The sequence below is a fragment of the Talpa occidentalis genome, unplaced genomic scaffold (assembly GCF_014898055.3).
Source record: "Talpa occidentalis isolate TD23 unplaced genomic scaffold, MPIMG_talOcc4v2.1 talOcc4.7, whole genome shotgun sequence".
Taxonomy (NCBI): Eukaryota; Metazoa; Chordata; class Mammalia; order Eulipotyphla; family Talpidae; genus Talpa; species Talpa occidentalis.
Genome location: NW_023605083.1, coordinates 86,060,825 through 86,079,846, shown reverse-complemented (window position 1 = coordinate 86,079,846; position 19,022 = coordinate 86,060,825). Strand labels below are relative to the sequence as shown.

Sequence of the window (19,022 nt, the reverse complement as noted above, 5' to 3'; positions counted from 1 at the left end):
CGACTGACTGGCAGCAGGACTGTGAAACGGCAAAACTCAAGAGACCGATTGATGGCATGTTGGAGCCGTTTCATCACAGTCGGGGTGTTTGGGATGTGGAGGGGATGTTTCCATCGCCTGCGGGTGGACGGTGTTTGTAAGTGAAAACATTGCACAGAACAGAGTCCTCTACCTGAGACTTGTTGAAAGACGGCAAATCAAACCCAATGCCAAGAATTCCCCAGGAAACCTCAGGGTTGGTGTGTGAAGAGGCCGGGTGCCTTGGGGGAGGACAGACCATCCGACAGGAGACTCTGGGACAGTTGGACCCACACTGATATTGACCTCCTGAGCCGGAAGCCCGGCCAAGAGGAGGCCTCCTCCCCATGTAATCCAGTCGAGACTTGTTAAGTCTGGTAAACAGAACTGATAACCCACATGCCTCTTTTCCAAAAACCACACAGAATGTCCTCAGCTGATTAGAGGTTTTGATTGTACAAAGAAAGTCAGTACTTCCTCAGGGCCTGAGCTGAGTCAGCTTTAGTCATTCCTAAACAGGACAAACACTTTCGGTAAATCTTTTTTATTGGCAATCTCTTTGGTGTGCAGCTTTTTTGTTGGTTGAATTGTTTTTCCCTGAGGGAAGATAACCTAGGCATTGTAAGGAGTCGAATCCTGTTTTATTGGGGACGAGAAAAGATGACAGGGAAACAGTCAACACTGGTTCCTCTGTGAACTGGAAGGAACACAGTCATGGGGCCTTGCAGAACCTCACAGTGAACATTGACATAGCAAAGCCCTGATGAGCCTCTGGGAAGAAAATCACCTGTTTAGCTTTGTTTAATCCAATGATAGTCCCCCAAATGTGTACCACAGGAAAACTCCTGTCAGGTAACACTCATTAAAATCTGTGCACCACACCTTAGGGAAAGCTGATCTAGCAGATCTAAACACCTCTACTCCGAACTCTCAGGCTGAGGGAGGGAGAGTCCCTGAAGTGTGCAGAGTAAGGCCTTCACAAGGGCCTTTGGAAGGCGAATTTCCCTATTGCTGACTCATAGCTTTTTCACTCAAGTTTTCTGAGAAATATTTTGCTACCTAAGAGGATTTTTTTTCCCCCAACTGTTTCCCACATTCAACAAGTTAATTTCAAGAAGTAGAGGAAGTTGGGCCAGGAAATTTAGTCTGTGGCTGAAAAGGGCATTGGTTTTCCCCACCCTGCCCCTGTGAGCCACTGCACCCATACCAACAGCCATGGCTATGCCCAGAGTGCCTGCTTCAGGGTCAGGGAGCCCATGTGGTTGAAGTGAGACCCACTCTGGCAGTTTGGGGGAGACCCGTGGAGTCTGACACTTTGACTGTGGGTTGAGGTGGATTCTTTGATTTCTGGCAAAGATGTGTCCCTGTGGGGGAGGGAGAGAAAGAGATTGAGATTGAGACAGACAGACAGACACACAGACACACACAGTGAGGGCCTCAAGTTCTGCAGGATCCTTCTGCACCCACACTACTTCCTCATCATGGTCCCCAGCCAGTACCACAGGTCTGATTCACCAGCCTGTCTGTGACAGCACCAGCTGCACATGACTGAGGCCCCAGTAGACAAGAAAACGTCAGTGGGCACCCACGCCAGCCTTCCTGCCTTCGCTCCCAGAACCTGGCTCAAGCTTGGCCTCTTCTGGGCCTTCTTAGGATCAGTTCTCCATGGGAAATAACATGCACACGGGCCCCAGAGCTCACTTGGCCTCCACAGCCCATCTCTCTGTGACAACCTTTGAGATTTTGCTGCTAATAACCTCCCTCCTTTCTGCTTTTTCCACCCTTGCTTTCTTGGTGCAGTGATGGCCACTGGTAAGCAAGGGGTGGGGGGTTTCTGGGAACATTGCAACATTCCCTCCCAGCCCATCTTTGTTCAGCCAAGAAACACCTTACCTTGAGTTCCAAAACATCCCTGTTGGCCAGAACTGTGGGTGGGGGTGGGGCAGCTTCTATTTGCCTGAAAAATCCTGGCGTAATTTTAAGACTCTTTGAAGATAGAAGCTCTTACGTCAGAGCCCCTATGAATGGTGCCTTCCTGATATATTTCTAGAGGCAGAAAACTAGCAGTCAGTCGCACACAAAGCCTCAGTCGCAGGCCTTGGTAATTTTGTGGTTCCCGAGTCAGAGAGACTTCCTGAAGCTTCTGGGGGAGGTCATTGTGACATCCTGGATTTCGTTAGAGATGTTTCTTGGAAACGAGCAGGAGATTTGGAGAACAGTGTAATCTGCCTGTTGCCCCAACAGGCAGATTTGATTTCAGAGGTTAAGGTTTCATTTCTCTCACCCTCATAACCCAAAGTGACAAGGGAAGGGAGGTCTGGGGGAGACCCCAGAAGGGCCTGTGAAGTATCGCATTGTTCTCAGTGCCTACCCCTATCACCAGAACCCTCCCCCGCCTGTGACACAGCCCGTCTTCCTTCCCAGTTGGCCTCTACACCTCCATCTTCGGTGTGCTACAGCTGCTCTGCCTGCTGACAGCCCCTATCATCGGCTACATCATGGACTGGAGGCTGAAGGAGTGTGAAGATGCTTCGGAGGAGCCTGAGGAGAAGGAATCCAACCAGTGCGTAGCTGAGACTGTGCCCGGCCCCGGCCCTAGAGACGAGAGCACAGTCAGACTAGGCAGGGCTAGGGCGGGCTGTTCTATTTTAAAGTCAGCCAGAAGGATGGGAGCGGCACACTCCAGGCACTCTCACTGGGGCTTCCAGGCACACACTCAGCTCAACACGCTTTTCATGGGGCCTCTGTGTGGCCTGCACTCTTTGTGGACATTCTCTGGTGTGTTAAAGTTTGGGAACCACTGAAGTTGATGGAGGGTGGGGGAACCAGAGGAGGATCAGTGTCACCTGGTTAGCAAACCACTCTGCTTTTCGGATTGCTGTGAGATCCTTGGCACAAATGGCACAGGGGGATAGAATCCTGCTTGCCTGTGCCATTTACTCCACTCGGTGTGAGCAATAAGTTGCTGTGACCCTCATCTGTGTTCATATATTTGTTCATGATTGTGAGGATTAGATACAGTCATGTTTGTGGAACCCTACTTCACGGAAGGGTGGGACTCCAAGATCAGAGGATGAATTAAACGCTGTCTTCTCTGACTCCACCTAATGTAATAAGCTGCTATTCATTGCATTAGGCCCTGTGCCAACCACTTAACACAGACTCTCTGTCAGGCCTCACACTTCCTGCCCATTTTACAGATGAGGAAACTTGAGGTTGGAGTTTAAATAGCTTGCGCGAGGTCATATAGGAGAAAGCAGCAGACCCGGGGCTCCCTGTACCTCTCGAAGCCCTTGGCATTTGTTCCTGGATGTCGTATAGTTGTCCATGGGGCGTCCACGGGTGGTGAGACTAGAATCAGTAACAGTGAATTCACAAGGCAGTGATTATAGGGAATGTTATCTAGGTCAGGTCCTACAGCCAAGAGGTTATTTGTGCCCATTTCGGTTCCATCTGCTGCATATTTGTTTCTTCTTCACCCCCACAATCCCTTATTTGGCTTATTATCTGGCCCATTGTCAGCTCCCTGCAGGATTTGGGTGAAGTCGAAGCTAATGGTGCAGTGAGACTTTGCCACTTCCTAACATGGGCACTTCTGCTCATCTTTTGAGCTGCCTTAACTGACACAATCTGTATGATGGTGACCATCTTCTCCTGTTTGGCCTCTCCCCTGAGGTTTACACCCAGTGCTCTGTTGCGAGGATGCAGTATGGGAGGGTCACTGAGCCTGGTCCAGCCCCAACAGTCTAGAAAATGTGCTGGGGTAGATGAACTCTGAGTCTTATGTTGTCCACAAGCTATGACCCCCAAAGCCTGAATTGCTAGAAGGGTCCATTCTCTTCCAGGGAGCCTCCAGCTCCACGGTGGGTTCTGTCTCCACAGGGGCCAGGAGAAGAAGAAGAAGCGGGACCGGCAGATCCAGAAGATCACAAATGCCATGAGGGCCTTTGCCTTCACAAACCTGCTGCTTGTGGGCTTTGGGGTGACCTGCCTCATCCCCAACCTGCCTCTACAGGTAAATATGGGGAAAGGGAGTGGTCAGGTGGGGGTAGGGGACAGTGAAACTCAAAAAGTGCATGATCTGTCCATCATGGAAGCCAGCAACAAAGGGAACAACGACTTTGATGTTTATTTCACTCAACCAACTGACTAACCAGCCAGTGCCCTGTTACTTACCGATGCTGGATGTGAGCTGTAAATAAAACTGGAATCGCCATCCACAGGAGACTCTTCTCTAGGAAGGCATATTGTTCTTAGTCTTTGAGGCATTTTGTATACCCTGAATACCACCCTCATACCATTTCCAGAAATGTGTGGAGTAGCTATGTGGCTACTTGTTTTGTATTTGTTCACATGGCTGAAATATGATGTCCAAAGAGGTCTAGCTAGTCTGCGGCGCTGGCGGGAACATCTCCTCTGGTATAAGTGCCCCACAGGGTCTCTGTTGGAGAGCATGGAAAAAGACTGTGGTGATCACTTGGAATTTGGACCTAAAGCTTAATTTCTTTGTACAAGATTTCCAATGATTTTGAAACCTACTTTTGTCAAGATTTCAAGCAGGGCCTCCCCGGTGGCGCAGTGGTTGAGCACTGGGTTGCGAAGCTGCCCGCGGCCTCTGCGGTGCCAGTTCGATCCCCAGCTGCTCCCCGGCCACCGAAGGAGGGTCCCACATGGTGCGCAGACCTCTCCTGCCGCCCGCTGCTCCCCTCAGCAGTGTACTTCGGTCCTTCTGCCTGCTCTGCTCCCCGCTCTGGCTCTGGTGAATTTTCTCACCCTCCCGCGCTGCTTCTTTTTTTTTTTTTTTTAATAGAGGCATGTTTTATTTATTTGTTTGTTTGTTTGTTTATACATGCACTGGGTACAGTCAGAAGCGTGGGAGGGCGAGAGAATTCACCAGAGCCAGAGCTGGGAGCAGAGCAGGCAGAAGGACCGAAGTACACTGCTGTCACCCTCCTGCGCTTCTGACTGTACCCAGTGCATGTATAAACAAAACAAACAAATAAATAAATAAAACATGCCTCTATTAAAAAAAAAAAAAGATTTCAAGCAAGGTAGATTTTGTTACTTGTCTGTCTTCACTGTTAGGTTCACAACAGCATTCTAGCCCCAACCCCCAAGTTTACAAACTTAGAGGGGACACGAGTGATGGCATTACTACCAGATGGTGTGTCCCAGCTCCAGGTGGTATCTTGGGCCAGGCCCAGGAGGAAAACCTAGTTCCTTCCTTTTTACAAGTGGCCATGAGTTGAGGGGCATTGAACACCCGGGGGTGTACCAGTCCTGGGTATTGTCAGTTGTATGTGTGCATATAAGTGCATACAGACCAGAGTAAACCACTGGAGACTTGTATAGCTCCAAGTGGGAGTGTCCTTGCCTCCTGCTACTTTCCTGGCCTCCTGCTGCTGCCCTCTCTGCAAGATTGGCAGAGCCTTGCCCTGAACACTTTGTCCAATTATGGGACATTGCTCAGTGTCTGCTTTTTGCTTTATTTATTTCCCATTGAAAGAAGAGTTGTAAAAGGCAACTAGGCCTATGAAGAGAAAATGAACCTGCACAAGTATGTGAATGCACATGAGGGCTCAGCGCTCTTTCAACACTGTAGAGAGCAGCCCAATGCCCCCTCCACCGCCCACATTCTCGGAAACGGACCTGGCTGCTGAGTAGGATGTGATGGCAGGGCTGTGAGCAAACAAAAGGTCCTGGTGGCAGAGTAGACTCCTTTCATGCCTCTCAGGAGCTTTAACAAGTGCTTCTTGGACTTGCTACGTCTGCCGCAGTGGCAGCCCTTCTTAAGAAGCAGGGCTCTCCTAGAAAGGGGAGAGGACAGCCACATACCAATACGACCTGGGTGACCAGGCAGGGACACCTCTGGGCACAGTCCTTCAGTTACCAAGGCAAGAGATCAAGGCCATGAGCAATGGCCTCCTACTTAATGCTGCGTTGATACCTAGTTAATAGCAGATTCCAGGTGGGGTGGAGTCCCCTAATTTTAGTGTTCGCCAATTTCCATGGTCATGACTGATTTCAGCCAATTTGATGTCACTGACCATAGAGTTGGAAAGAAATTCACATTTACACACCATCCTGTGATATTTCTACCATATACATACATGTTTTATATATGGTGTTTCAGTGTATGTTTGTTTACATACACTAGACTTAAAAAACTTAAAACATTGAAATAATTAGAAGCAGTGAATCTTGAGTATTCATCACCTTTGTTTTTGATAGTTTATTATAAAATTTAATTTTTAGGAATGGCTATATTTACTTTGGCTCACAGAATTCCTGAACATTCAAAAATTGACCTCAGAGAGCTGGTACAAGCCAGCCCCAGGTTTCCGTGCTCCCATTGCAGGGCCCAGGAGCCAAGGGGATGAAGTGGGGCCCTCGCAGCCTTGTGCTCACGCTCTGTTCTCCCTCCTACAGATCCTTTCCTTCATCCTGCACACAGTTGTGCGAGGATTCATCCACTCTGCCATTGGAGGCCTGTATGCTGCCGTGTAAGTCCCAGGAGCTTCATGTGGCCCGGTGGCTGAGGGTGAGGGGATGGCCTGAGGGAGATTCATGGTGGAAATAAGATCCAGGGGCGAGGGGACGGCCTGCCCTCACAGGGTTCATCTTTTTTGCATTGAGGGACAGGTACCAGGGCTTCTGTGGAGTATGTCAGGAGAAGGCCATACTTGGCTGAGGTAGGTCAATGAGAAACCAGTTGGGTGCCCACAGGCCTTGGCATTTAACACGAAGTCAGTTCTCTGGCCATGGTCAGTGCTCTATGCAGCTCATTATGCCCTAGGGGCCGCTGCTCAGCCGAGTTCTAAAGCTGCCCGTGGCTGCTCATGGGAATGGTACAGGTCTGGCTGCCCAGACGCAAATGCTGAAGTTCACATGGGTCTCAGGGGAGAGTGACATGGATGACTGATCCCAGGATTTATCAGCCAATTCTCGACCAGCACCTCAAAGGGCCTGGTTCTGCCCAGGGCCTTTTCAGGCCCTGGTTCAGATGAATCCTTCCTCTTGTTCCAAGAGGCCTTATATGCATCAGGAACTCCGGTCGTTCCTGTCTCTTGGGCCAGGGCTTGGCTCAAAATCTGTAACCCAAGCACCCTCTACTGTCTCTCTCTGACTGAAGAACCAGCTTGTCCCTTGCTGGGAGCTCCTTCCTGCCTCTGGGGCAATAGCACCTGAGATTTTGCCAGAACTCTCTCCCTCCCAAAAGCATCCCTCGAGGGTCATTCCAGGTCTGCCTGTCCCACACATCCCTGGCCTGGAGGAAGTGGTGGCTGTCCTGGCAGGGCCTGAGGTAGTTGACTGAGAGCTATGATGCTGAGTTTCCGTGATTACACAATGCTCCTTTGGATAAGGGCACAGCAGTCAGGCCCAGCCTCCACCTGCTCCCTGGGCCTGTTCCTCAAGCTGCAGACTCCAGCTGGCCCCACACTTTCCACTCAGCTTGGCCAGATACCCATGACCCAGGGCACACACTGGGGTGAGGTAGGGTTCTCCCCAGAACCTGGGTCCTCAGGCTGGTCTAAAAAATGAAATTCACTTTGCAAAACTGCCTAGCAGAAAGTAATCCAAGGGCAGATACCCCGCTGTTCTCTGGGGCTGTTCCTGCATCATCCTTCTCTGGCACCAGTGCACCTGGGACCAGGCTGAGGCCAAGGAGGATTTGGAAAGCCTGGAGAATGGCACCTGCAGTGACAGGTTTTCAATTGCCCCGGCAGGTACCCCTCCACCCAGTTTGGCAGCCTCACGGGACTGCAGTCTCTGGTCAGTGCACTCTTCGCTCTCCTGCAACAGCCCCTGTTTCTGGCCATGATGGGCCCCCTCCAAGGAGACCCTCTGTGGGTAAGAAGGCTCTGGGGGTGGTGGGTCACAGTTATCTGCCCCATTTTGCTGACTGGGAGTCGGGAACCATCACTCAGAGCCCTGAGGATGGGCAGCTTGGGAACTTGGGTTAGGGTCGATTTAGAGTTTCCTCATGAATGGTGGCTGGGCAGCAGAAAAGTGTCTTCTTTGGAGCTGACTTTGCAGTAAATAGATCAGAGTTGCTATCCCAGCCCCACTTTTGTAGATTCAGATCAGTAAGTCTGAGGTGGGGGCCCAGGCCCTGAGGGATTGCTGGGTGGCTGGGTCAACTGGGGAATTCTGAGGTTGGAATGTGGAACTATGGCCCTTAGACAGCTCAGAACTTCCTGTTTCAGTTTTTCCTCTTCTCTCCTGTGACCTTTTCCTCTTTCCCAAACCTGAGTGTGAGGCAGGGTCTCGAGCCAGGCTCTGCAAAGACCACGGTCCCCTGCCTCACGTGACAGTGACTTTGATCCCTGCCTCCCCAGGTGAATGTGGGGCTGCTTGGTGTGAGCATGCTGGGGTTCTGCCTCCCCCTCTACCTCATCTGCTACCGGCGCCAGCTGGAGAGGCAGCTGCAGCAGAAGAGGGAAGATGACAAGCTTTTCCTCAAGCTCAACGGTTCATCTAACCAGGAGGCTTTTGTGTAGCACCCATCACCTCAAAACTGTGGCCTCTTGCCCTTGCTTCGGTGACTGACTGATGTCCTCCTCCCCAATCCAGAGGACCCCCATGCACCCCCAGGTTCTTCTCCTTCACCATGTTGGAGTCCATGCTCCCTCTCAGGGTCATGGTCCGGCCTTGGAGCTCTGTGGTAGAAGGACAGGAGAGGGCCCGGACAGGTGGTTTTCCCACTCTGCCACCCTCAAGGGGCCCTGGAGCCTTAAGGCTCCATGATTCCTATAGGAAGAGCCAGGAGGACCCCCGGCAGGCAGGCTCTCCCCGTTAAGTGTCTGGATTCTGCCATCCACTGCCCACCACCTGCCCTTTAGCTGCATGCCCACCAACCACACCTGCCTGAAGACAAAGGCTTGCACTGTCTGCACCCCCTCGCCTGGCCCCTCACCTCCTCCCCTGGCCAGTCTGAGGCGGCCTGAGGAAGGAAGGACCCGCTTCCTGTTGTTGGTGCTAACTCCTTTGTAATCCCAGCCCCCTGTGGCCTGCTCATGGCCTGTCCTCCCATTAAGCCTGTGGAGAGCCCCCCAGCTTAAAGTCTGAGGAGAGGATGTAGGACTGGATGGTCACACACACAGCTCAAGAGCTGTGGACAGGAATGACCAAGGGGGGAGACAGTTTCAACTACTACCCTCCATCAGTCTGTGACCTGAAGGGCATTAAAGGGCACCACCAGGGCATCCCCTCACACACAGATGTTTATGTGGGGATGAAAGTGAGGTTGTGACTGACAGCTGTGGAGATCCAGGGTAGTGAGGTAGATTTTGTGAGGGGCCTAGGTATATGTGTACATGTGGGATAGGTGTATAGGTGTGCTGTGTGAGGTGGGGGCTTTGGGTAGGGTTTAGGCTCTGGGTGTTTTCTTACCCTTGAGAAGCCAGCCAGACCTACAGTAGCCAGTGCCCAGGAGCCAGCCTCCTCAGGGCAGGGAGTTTGTCCCAGGCCACAGAGCCATATCGCCCTCTGCTGGCAGATTCCTCCAGCACCCAGGCACTGTTTACTTGGGAGAGGTTGCCTGCCCTTCCTCTGCAAGGTGGGCCTGGCTCACCAACCCGCCCCACAAATGTGTCTGAGACTTCCCAGGAGGAGTGGGTTGATTTTTAGTTTTATGGTTTTCTTTTAAGTCTTATCGGCCTCTTTTTTATAAAGCAATAAATCCATTTTCCCCCTGGTAGGGGTTACCCTTTCTAGTTTATCAGTTAACAGCTACATGTGCCTGTTTGGAGGTGAAAAAACAAGATTTTCTGCCACTGACCAGCCCAGGTTGTACCCAGCTGCTCCCCATCTCTCTGGATGATTGATGTTGTGGGAGGGACAGTGGACCAGAAAAAGATCTTACTTTCCCATGTCACCCCCAAACAAATTGAGCCTGCGCAACAGCTTGGAATTATGGGCTGCCCTCTCCCCGGCTGCCTATCCTTGCAAACAGACTAACCTCCCTCCCCCTCCATCCCCTACTAAGATTTCCTGTCACTAGTCCCCGACCCTGAGGGTTCCTCCAGAATTCAGCACACAAGGTGACCCAGGAGAGCCTCAGGCCAACAGGATGGATGTAGGTGGGGAAGAGGAGGAGGAGGGGAGGGGAGGCAGAACAGGAAGGGGCAGACCCAGGCCCAATTCCAGTTCTACATTAACAGCTGAGCACCTTGCACACACCTAATCTTCCTAGGCTTTAGCTCACTCAACTATTAAAAAACAAAATATTTGTTTTAAAGCATGCTCATGAACTTTGCAGCTCTCCAGGAGAGGGTGTGTAGTCTTGGAGGCATGTTGCTGCTGAGGAATGGTTCACAAAGAGCCCTCTCTGTGCCACCAAGTGACCAACTGCCTCAGGAGCTCCTGGGGTGCTTGTTAAAAGTGGAGACTACAAGTCTTGTCTCTGAGAAGGAAGCTGGGGTCTTCATCTTGCTTACTTTCCACCTGGTGATTCTGGTGCCCCCCCAAAGTTTGAGGCCCAGTGACAAAGAGAAAACACAGTTTGAGAAAACAACTGGCCAAGGGCCTTCTACCTGGAGAAACGCCTCAGGGTTGTATACTCAGGGCAGCCAAAGTGGGGGCTGCTGCTTCTCCCCACTCACCCACAGGGTGTGGGCACTTTGTGGAAGGAGCAGGCATTGATAAATTAGAATTTAGGGTCAACAGTGTGAGGATTAAAAGCATGAGAATGGGAGCAGGGTGCCAGGTGGGTTGGGTACCACCTGTACCCCCACTTTCATCAAGGGCCAGTCATTCTGCTCTAGCTGTACAAAGTTGGCAGGTTACTTATTTTCCTGTTGTTTTCACCAAATCATGGTTAACAGCCCAGGAATTAAGTAAATACTATCAACCCTATTTTATAGCTGGAAAAATGGAGGCCCGGGGAAGTAGAGTAATTTACTCCAGCTATAGCCAGGACTCATTTTGTCTTTTTTATTTATGCATACAAGAACTGGGCTGTAAGCTAGAGGTGGGGGGCAGTGAGAGGATTCACCAGAGACTGGGGAACAGAACAGGCAAATCTGAAATACACTGCTGAGGGGAGCAGCAGGAGAGACAGGAGAGGTCTGCTGTACCATGTGGGTCAGCTCCCTGGCCAGGGATTGAACTTATGCTGCAATGGCTGGTGATAGCTTGATCATTCTGAGACTTAACCCCTGCACCACCAGGGAGGCCCCACATATTTACTTTAAGCACTGGAGCTGCCAAGGGCAGTCAGCATCAATAGCCCTTGAAAGGGAAGCAAACCCAGACATGATCTCTAGTTCTTGGGAGTCAAGAGCTCCCTCCTAGAGTGGGGTAAGCTCTAGGTACAGTCATCTTGGCCCTGGAGGCTAATAGTTTTTTGAGGGAGTAATTTTCTGGTCACCCCAAACCCTGAGAGGAGTGTCCTAGGAGAGTGCAGGGACCATGGGCCAGTAAAAGGCAGTGGGCACCAAGCAGCTCCAGTCCTGCTTGTCCCTCAGGCTCCTGGTAGGAATGCACAGGAAGTGGAGCCTGGCCCTGTAGTTTCAAAAGTGAGGAAGGGGGCCCTTCTCTTAGGTGTTCTTTGTAGTTGACTTCCTGCAAACCGTCCCAGCCTCAGCTTGCTGCTCCTGCCACTTGGGCCTGTGCTAGGGAAGGTTCCAACCCTCAAAAAAGGTCAAAGTTCTGACTGCAGGTGCTTATGTGTTGTGTTTTAACTCCATCTCCTTACCCAAAGTACCTAAAGTCAGCCTGATCAAAAGAACTACTCAAGCCCTGGTCATGGCCCTGGGCAGTGCAATCTGAGCAGGGCCTCACCTTACCCTAGGCCCCCAGGACACTGAAAATGGGGGGACATCCAGGATTATTGTGCAGGAGCATCTCAATAGCATGAACACATTTGGTCCAGTGGCGTTTTTGATGCACTTGCACATCAGCATCTATAAATTTGAACAGATTTGCAACTGGAGTGAGTGTTGGGGTGAGGACAAACTGTCCTCTCAACAGGGCCAGACTGCAGGGGTCCTGTAAGCACCAGTTCTCTCCTCTGGTTCTCATGGGCCCTTGGGGCAGTGAGGTGCCTCTTCCAATTATCAGGGACCCAGCTCAAGGTGCTAGTCTATTTTCCCCAAATACAGATGGTAGGATTAGAAGTCCAGGAACCCCCCTGAGTGAGGGAGTTAGTTTTCCACAGACCTCTGCTCTCTCCTGGGGTGGGCATGGGGGTGTCAAGGTGAGCAGGCAGGCTTCTGTGAGCCTGTTCCCCCTGCCCCTTGGCCCTAGTCCTCCCCAGCCCTTGAGTGCGAAAGGAGGTGTAGCATCCTCCCTGTGGGGGCCTTGCCACACAATTCAGCCACTCTCTGCCCCACCTGTAAACTAGTTATTCTCAGCCTTTGGGCAAGACTGGACTGGTCAGCCCCTCAGAGTGAGGTTCCGCCCATCTGTGCCAAGGAGGGAACAAAAGGAAGAAAAGTTAACACCTTCACCACATCCATCTCAGTGACCTTAGGCAAGTTTTGAGCCTCAGTTTTCTCATCTATAAAATGGAGGTAATAATACCCTGACTGTGAGGCCAAGTGAGCATGTACAACACTTGTACCTGGCACTGAATAGGCACCTAACAAGGGAATGGCACTCTTTTAGTGACCCCGGAGGGGCGCAGTTGACACAGGGGACACCTGCTTCAGGCAGCTCTGATCAGAACAGGCTCGTGGCCAAGTAAAGGAAGCGAGACCTGGTTTCTCTGATTCCTACACCTTTCAAACTCCTCTCAAAACAAAACCCTTAAAAAGTTGTCCCCTTGTTCAGTTACCTTATACGCCTTTCACTTTTTGGTAAGAAATTTAGCCCCCAAACTCAAGATAATCTGATAGTGGATGCACAGGCACCTGGCAGACTGACATAGAGCCGGGCGAGTCGGACCATGGGTAGTACACCGCGCCTCCGCACCACCTCCCCCTACAACCATGTGGCCGTGCCTCTGGAGGGGTGTGTCTGTGTCTGTGTCTGAGATGAAGTGTGAGATGTGAATTTGTTCAGAGGAATGTGGAGGAGCTTGTCTGTGTGCCTCTCTACCTGGATGGAGGAGAGAGAGGGTAAGGGTCTTGCCTTATTGAACCCCTTTCCACTGCTGGAAAGATCTGGGCAGGCCCATCCAAAGACCCAACCCTGGCCCCCAGAGTGCCTGAGGGTTATCTGTTCCCTGTGTTAACCAGGGTCAATACACATCACTGCATCACTGACAACTCAGCAGCTGACCCTGACTCCTCCGCCCCCTCGCTGTTTGCAGCACCTGGCTTACTTCCTGCGGCACAGTAAGCACTCAATAAACGTATGCAGAGAATGACTAAGAACTGCTTCCTCCTTGGCTCCTGTGTCTAAGTCACCCATCCCTTCGCCCTTTGTCCTTGTCCAGATTCCCTGCCACTTGTCCCAGCCGAGCTCCCTAACTCCCTCCTCTCCTGCCTGCTGCCTTCACCGGGGGCCGGCTTCTCTGGTTTGGCCTTTGTGCTGCCATTTGATGAGGCGAGGAGGGACAGAATAAGGGATCTCTTGGATGGGACAACAACCAACATTGCTGGTGAATTCTGATTCTACAGGAAGGGAGCTCATCCTTGCCCTATTTCCTGTATCTCCAGGCAATGGACATGACTGTTCTTCCCACAGATTTCCCATCAATCTGGCCAGCCTTCCACCAGGCCCTGGGCAGAGGCAGTGGGAGGGAGAGAACCTCTGGTTTCCCCAGAGAAGGTTCAGGGAGGTCCCCCACCAGGAAGGGGAGAAGGTGGTCCTATCCCTGTGAGTGGAAGGGCTTGAGGCCCCCTCAAGGGGAGGGCTGAGGATGGCCTGGGGGGGGGCGGTCCTCTGGGGAAGAGCAGCTGGGCCCTGCATAGCCAGGGAGGGAGACGCTAGGTGGGTGCGCACGGGAACTCTTACTTGTCAGGACTGCAAACTCATTGTCCTGCCTCTGAGGGAGACAGCGCAGAGAACTATTTCTCAAATATAAGCAGAGCCACAGCGCACCTGTATCACGCTGCTCTGCAATGACATGGGAACTAGACCTTGACCCTGGGCCAGGGATCCAGGAGGATGCGGTGGGGACTGTGAGGACCTAGAGGCTGTAGTCCCTCTCTCAGGGGACGCAGCTCCTGCTAATTTTGGCCTGCTGGGAACAACCATAGTGTTGCTGGATCTTCTGAATTTTTTCAAGAGAAACTGGAAATGTTGGGTTTTATATAAAAATCCTGATCTTCAAATGTTGACTTAATAACAGTTTTTCAAATATCACAGCTGCTCAAATAGATTTTAACACTATGCAGGCCAAACACTGTCAGAGGTAAGGAGAGAGAAGAGGAGGAGGGAAAGTGCCTCCTTACCCCTTTGGGTAAGTAAGTCACTGCTGTCTGCTTCTGTCTCCAGCAGATAGACCGGTCCTGCTTTATTTTTTTTTTCAAAGATTTATTTATGCATACAAGAACTGAGGTACAGGCCAGAGGTGTGGGGGGTGAGAGGATTCACCCAAGACAGAGTGGGGAGCAGAAGAGGTGGATCCATTGAAATACACTGCTGAGGGGAGCAGCCGGCGAGTCAGGAAAGGTCTGCTGAGCTATGTGGCAGCTCCCTGGCTGAGGATAGAACTTGTGCTGCACTGGCTGCAGATAGCTTCATGGATTGCGTCTTAACCCTTTGCGCCACCAGGGAGGCCCCCATCCTGCTTTAGACTGAAGTTCCTCGTGGGACCTTTTTCCTTTCACCTTTCTCCACACCTGGTGCAGAATGAGTGAGTGAACACATGGGATAAACACTGTAGTTTGGTTTCTAGAGTGACCCACGTCCCTATTTAGGGCAGGAAATTGCCAGGGAAAGCACAGTGCAGAGCCAGCTTGTCCTCATGGGCCCAAGTCCCCACCCATTTGGGGCCTGGCCTGACCATACACGCCTCTGCCCAGTGGGATGAGCCAGGCAGCCAGAATCATGCATTTGCTCTTGGTGTGGTGTCTGACTCCCCACTAGAACAAAAGCTCCTTGAAAGCTGGCACCTGCCTGCCTTGGCCACTGTGATACCGCCAGTGCCCAGAATGGTGTCGAGCATGGAACCGCTGCCCAAGAAATACTTGGAGGATGAAATTTAAAGAGAGAGCGAGAAAGCTGAAACACTCAGACAGGGGCTGGGAGGAGAACATGCTTTCACCAGCCACGAAGGGATAGGGCAGAGATGGAAACAGTGAAACACAGTCTCCCGACATATGTAGAGATACATTACAGATGTGGCTGTGATCACGGTGGTAACAAGGGCTGCCAGCCAGAACCACCTCAGGGCCTGAACCATGAGATGAACAAACACGAAGACCAAGGCATGAGAGAGAAACCAGACAGAACAGAGAGCAGGCAGATAGGGAGGAAAGGGACAATTGCAAAGGGAAGACGAGAAACAGGCCAAAGGTGCATTATCCAGAACAGAGTAACAAACACCGAGACCACAGGGAAGGGGAGAGTCCGGAGAGGAACTGGCAGAGAGAGACCAAAGAGGAGAGACAGAGTCAGAGATACAGAGAAACAGAATGAGAGAGAAAATAAAAGGAAATAGTAAGGGAGATAGAGGGACAGAGAGATACAGAGGAGAGATAAAAAGACATAGGCACTATAAAGAGAGAGACAGAAGGAAGAAATATATACAGAGAGGAGAGAGGATGGGAGGGAGATAAAGAGACAGACGGTAGAGAGAAACGGCAAAAGAGAAAGACAAAGAAAGACACCAGAGACAGATTATGTGACCCTTGAGTCACTTCTTTCTCTCCTGTAAGCCTGGAGCGTGGAAAAGTAGTTGTTGTTGGTTTTTTTTTTAAGATTTATTTATTTATTTATTTATTTATACAAGAACTGGGGTACAGGCCAAATGCGTGGGAGGATGGGAGCATTCACCAGAGACAGAGCGGGGAACAGAACTGGCAGACTGACAAAATACACTGCTGAGAGGAGCAGCGGGCACGACAGGAGAGGTCTGGCGCGCCATGTGGGACCCTGGCCAGCCGGCTGGGATAGAACCGGTGCTGCAGAGGCTGCGGGCCACTTCAAAGCACAACACTCGGCCGCCTGCGCCACCAGGGGAGGCCCTGGAAAAGTAGTTTTGAGGGGCAGTAGTGTCCATCCTCCCTTCCTCCCTAACCCCTTCCCTCTATAATAATGATATGGAAATGTGCCAGGGGGTACACAGATGCTTTATGTGAGTTACCTCATCTAATGAGTCTCAGCAATCGCACCAGGCAGGCATTATCACTGCCCCCATGTGACAAATGAGAAGTTGAGGCACAGAGAGGTTAAATAATTTGCCTAAGGTCTCACAGGTGGGAAGGGTAGGGCCGGGACTCCAAGGCTCAGGGCACCAAGTTGTCTGTTTCCACAGTGGCACTATTGGTGGGGCGCAGTGGCAGAGCGCCATGGCCCCTGCACACCTGAAGCCAAAGCCTGCTAGAGTGAAAGAGGTGTAAGAAATGGAGCACCTGAAAAAAGCAGGAGACAAATGCAGACCTTTTTTGGGTACAGAACTTACCTAAAGAAATGACAAAATAGTATTTTTTTAGCTAATTTGAGAAAACTGACTATGAACCAGGTACGAGCTAATATCCAGAAACTATTATTACTTTTGTGAAGCATGACACTGGCATTATGGAATTGTAAGAAAATATTTGTATTTCTAGAATGCACGCTGAAACGTGGAGGGGTAGGAAGACATGTCTGAAGTTCGCTCTCAAATATTTCTTTTTATTATTTATTTATTCTATTTTGCTCTCAAATATTTCTCTTTTTTAAGAATTGTTTTATTTATTTATGCATACAAGAACTGGGGTACAGGCCAAAGGTGTGTGGGGGGTGAGAGGATTCACCAGAGACAGAGTGGGGAACAGAACAGGCAGACTGACAAAATACACTGCTGAGGAGAGCAGCGGGCAAGACAGAGGAGGTCTGCTGTGCCATGTGGGTACCTCTCTGGCCGGCGATCGCACTCATACCATCAATTTCATGCCACAGTGGCCGGTGATAGCTTCATAGCGCTGAGATTTGAACCCATGCCACCAAATATTTCTGAAAAGAGAAGAAATGAAGGGAGAATGACAACTTCTGCTAACAGTTGAACCAGGGTAATGAGGCTGGGGGTTCCTTAAGCTTGCACATGACTGCCCCTGTGCAGGGGACACTTCTCTAGTGTGCACAAGGCCCTCTCAGGCCCAGTGTGCCTCAGGGTCAGTGTGCCCTTGACATGAACCATTTGAGCTCTAGCCAGAGACCTTGTTCTGGCCTCTCCAGCCCCTCAAACTCCATCTGTGTAGAATTCTGTCTCTGTACCTTGGTAGATACTAGTTTCCCTCCAAAGATACCATTCCCTCCTCCTAGCAAACCTGGTTCCAATTCCCCGTGTCCCGGGATGCTTCTTCAGCCCAGAAGACCCATCCTTGGACCTTCTCCAGCATTGTTCTTTGTAGAAAACTACCTCTAGTCAATGGTTACAGTTTTCTGAAGTTCAAGGCCTCCTCTTCATGGGTTCCTCCAGAGGGGAGTCTCTTTCTCAGGTATTTAGATCATTGTTTTGCTTTTTGTTTCTCCCCACTACCCAGTATAGCCCTCCAAACTCCATTCTCTTATTAATTTTGAGTCAGCTTAGCAAGAATTCCTCTAGTCATTCAAGTCTCAGCCTAAACATCGCCTCCTCTGAGTCTTCCCTGCCCACCTGACTAATGCACCACCACCCATAGTCACCCTGACAACCTCTTCATAACATTTACCATGTCTCGAAGTTATTTCTGTGCTTCTACTCCCTCCCCCACTCACCCCATCTCCTGCGTACTGAGCAAGGCAAGGATCTCGCTTTTCTTGGTCAACCACTGTGTCCTGAGTGCCTAGAAAAAAGTCTAGGACAGGATCAGGAACTCAATCAATATTTATCGAGTGAATGAATAAATATAGTTTTCCCAACTAGACTACAAACTCCCAGAGAGCAGGGTCTCATTACTTCCTGGAGAGAGCCAGCACCTGGCAATTGTTCAGTAACTATTCATTGATTATGTAGGAGAAAAAACGTACAGTGAGGGGTCAGGGGACCAGGCCACTCACTTAATCTTGGATTTTGTGCCATAATGTTTCCATTCTTGGCCTTCCCTTGAAGGGTTTGGGCTTAGATTTCTCGGGCAATCCATGCTCCCACTCTAGGATTTGATGAATGATTGACCAATAGGTGCAATATCTGGGCTAACCTAGGGTACCAGTCACAACCTGACAGCCATATGGCCACCTGCTCTACCCTCCCTTCCCAAGTCCCTACCATCACCTGGGTGCCTGACCAGTCCAACACTGGAGTCAGTATCTTCCCTTGTGTAAATCCGCCTTTCCTGTGTTTGCCTGAAGGCAATATTGTCTGCGCAGTTTCCCAAGGAAAGGTTTTTCCCTTTCCTCCCTCTTTCTTACCCTCTCAGCCAATTAATTATTAGTCAATAAGTCTTGCTGGTTTTACCCCCGTGTTGCTGTTGAATCCATTACTCCTCCTTCTTTTTCCCACTTTCCTGTCATTATCCTAGTCCACCTCTGCCTGGATTTCTGCAGAAATTTCCTACCTGTGAGCTCTGAGCCTTCCATCCCCTTTCCCCAGCGCACAAAGAGAGTCTTCAAACACCAAACTTTTATTTATTTATTTTTAAAAGATTTTATGCATACAAGAACTGGGGATCTAGGCCAGAGGTGCAAGGTATGGGGGGGGGGTACGTGTGAGAGGGTTCACCAGAAATAGAGTGGGGAATGAAACAGGCAAATCTACTGATATACACTGCTGAGGGGAGCAGCAGACAAGACAGAAGAGGTCTGCTGCATCATGTGGGATAGCTCCTTGGCCAGGGATCGAACTCATGCCGCAATGGCTGGTGATAGCTTGTTAGCCCTGAGACTTAAAGCCTGCACCACCAGGAAGCCCAAACACCAAAATTTTAAAAACCCTTCCATGCCCACCATACCCTCAGAATAAACTCCAAACACCTGTCATCACCTGCCAG

At 50.7% G+C, this 19,022-nt stretch overlaps 1 protein-coding gene across 2 annotated transcripts in view; it reads left to right on the top strand.

Moving 5' to 3' along the window:
* Window positions 1–13,364, top strand: part of SLC43A2 (solute carrier family 43 member 2) — a 47,351-nt gene extending 33,987 nt beyond the window's left edge. For both annotated transcript variants that reach the window (XM_037492391.2, XM_037492392.2), the window contains 5 exons: window positions 2,443–2,581; window positions 3,901–4,033; window positions 6,448–6,521; window positions 7,746–7,869; window positions 8,358–13,364. In XM_037492391.2, coding sequence (XP_037348288.1) covers window positions 2,443–2,581; window positions 3,901–4,033; window positions 6,448–6,521; window positions 7,746–7,869; window positions 8,358–8,519 — 632 coding nt within the window. In that variant the 3' untranslated portion in view covers window positions 8,520–13,364. The remainder of the gene's footprint in view (window positions 1–2,442; window positions 2,582–3,900; window positions 4,034–6,447; window positions 6,522–7,745; window positions 7,870–8,357) is intronic.
* The last annotated feature ends 5,658 nt before the right edge of the window (window positions 13,365–19,022 follow it).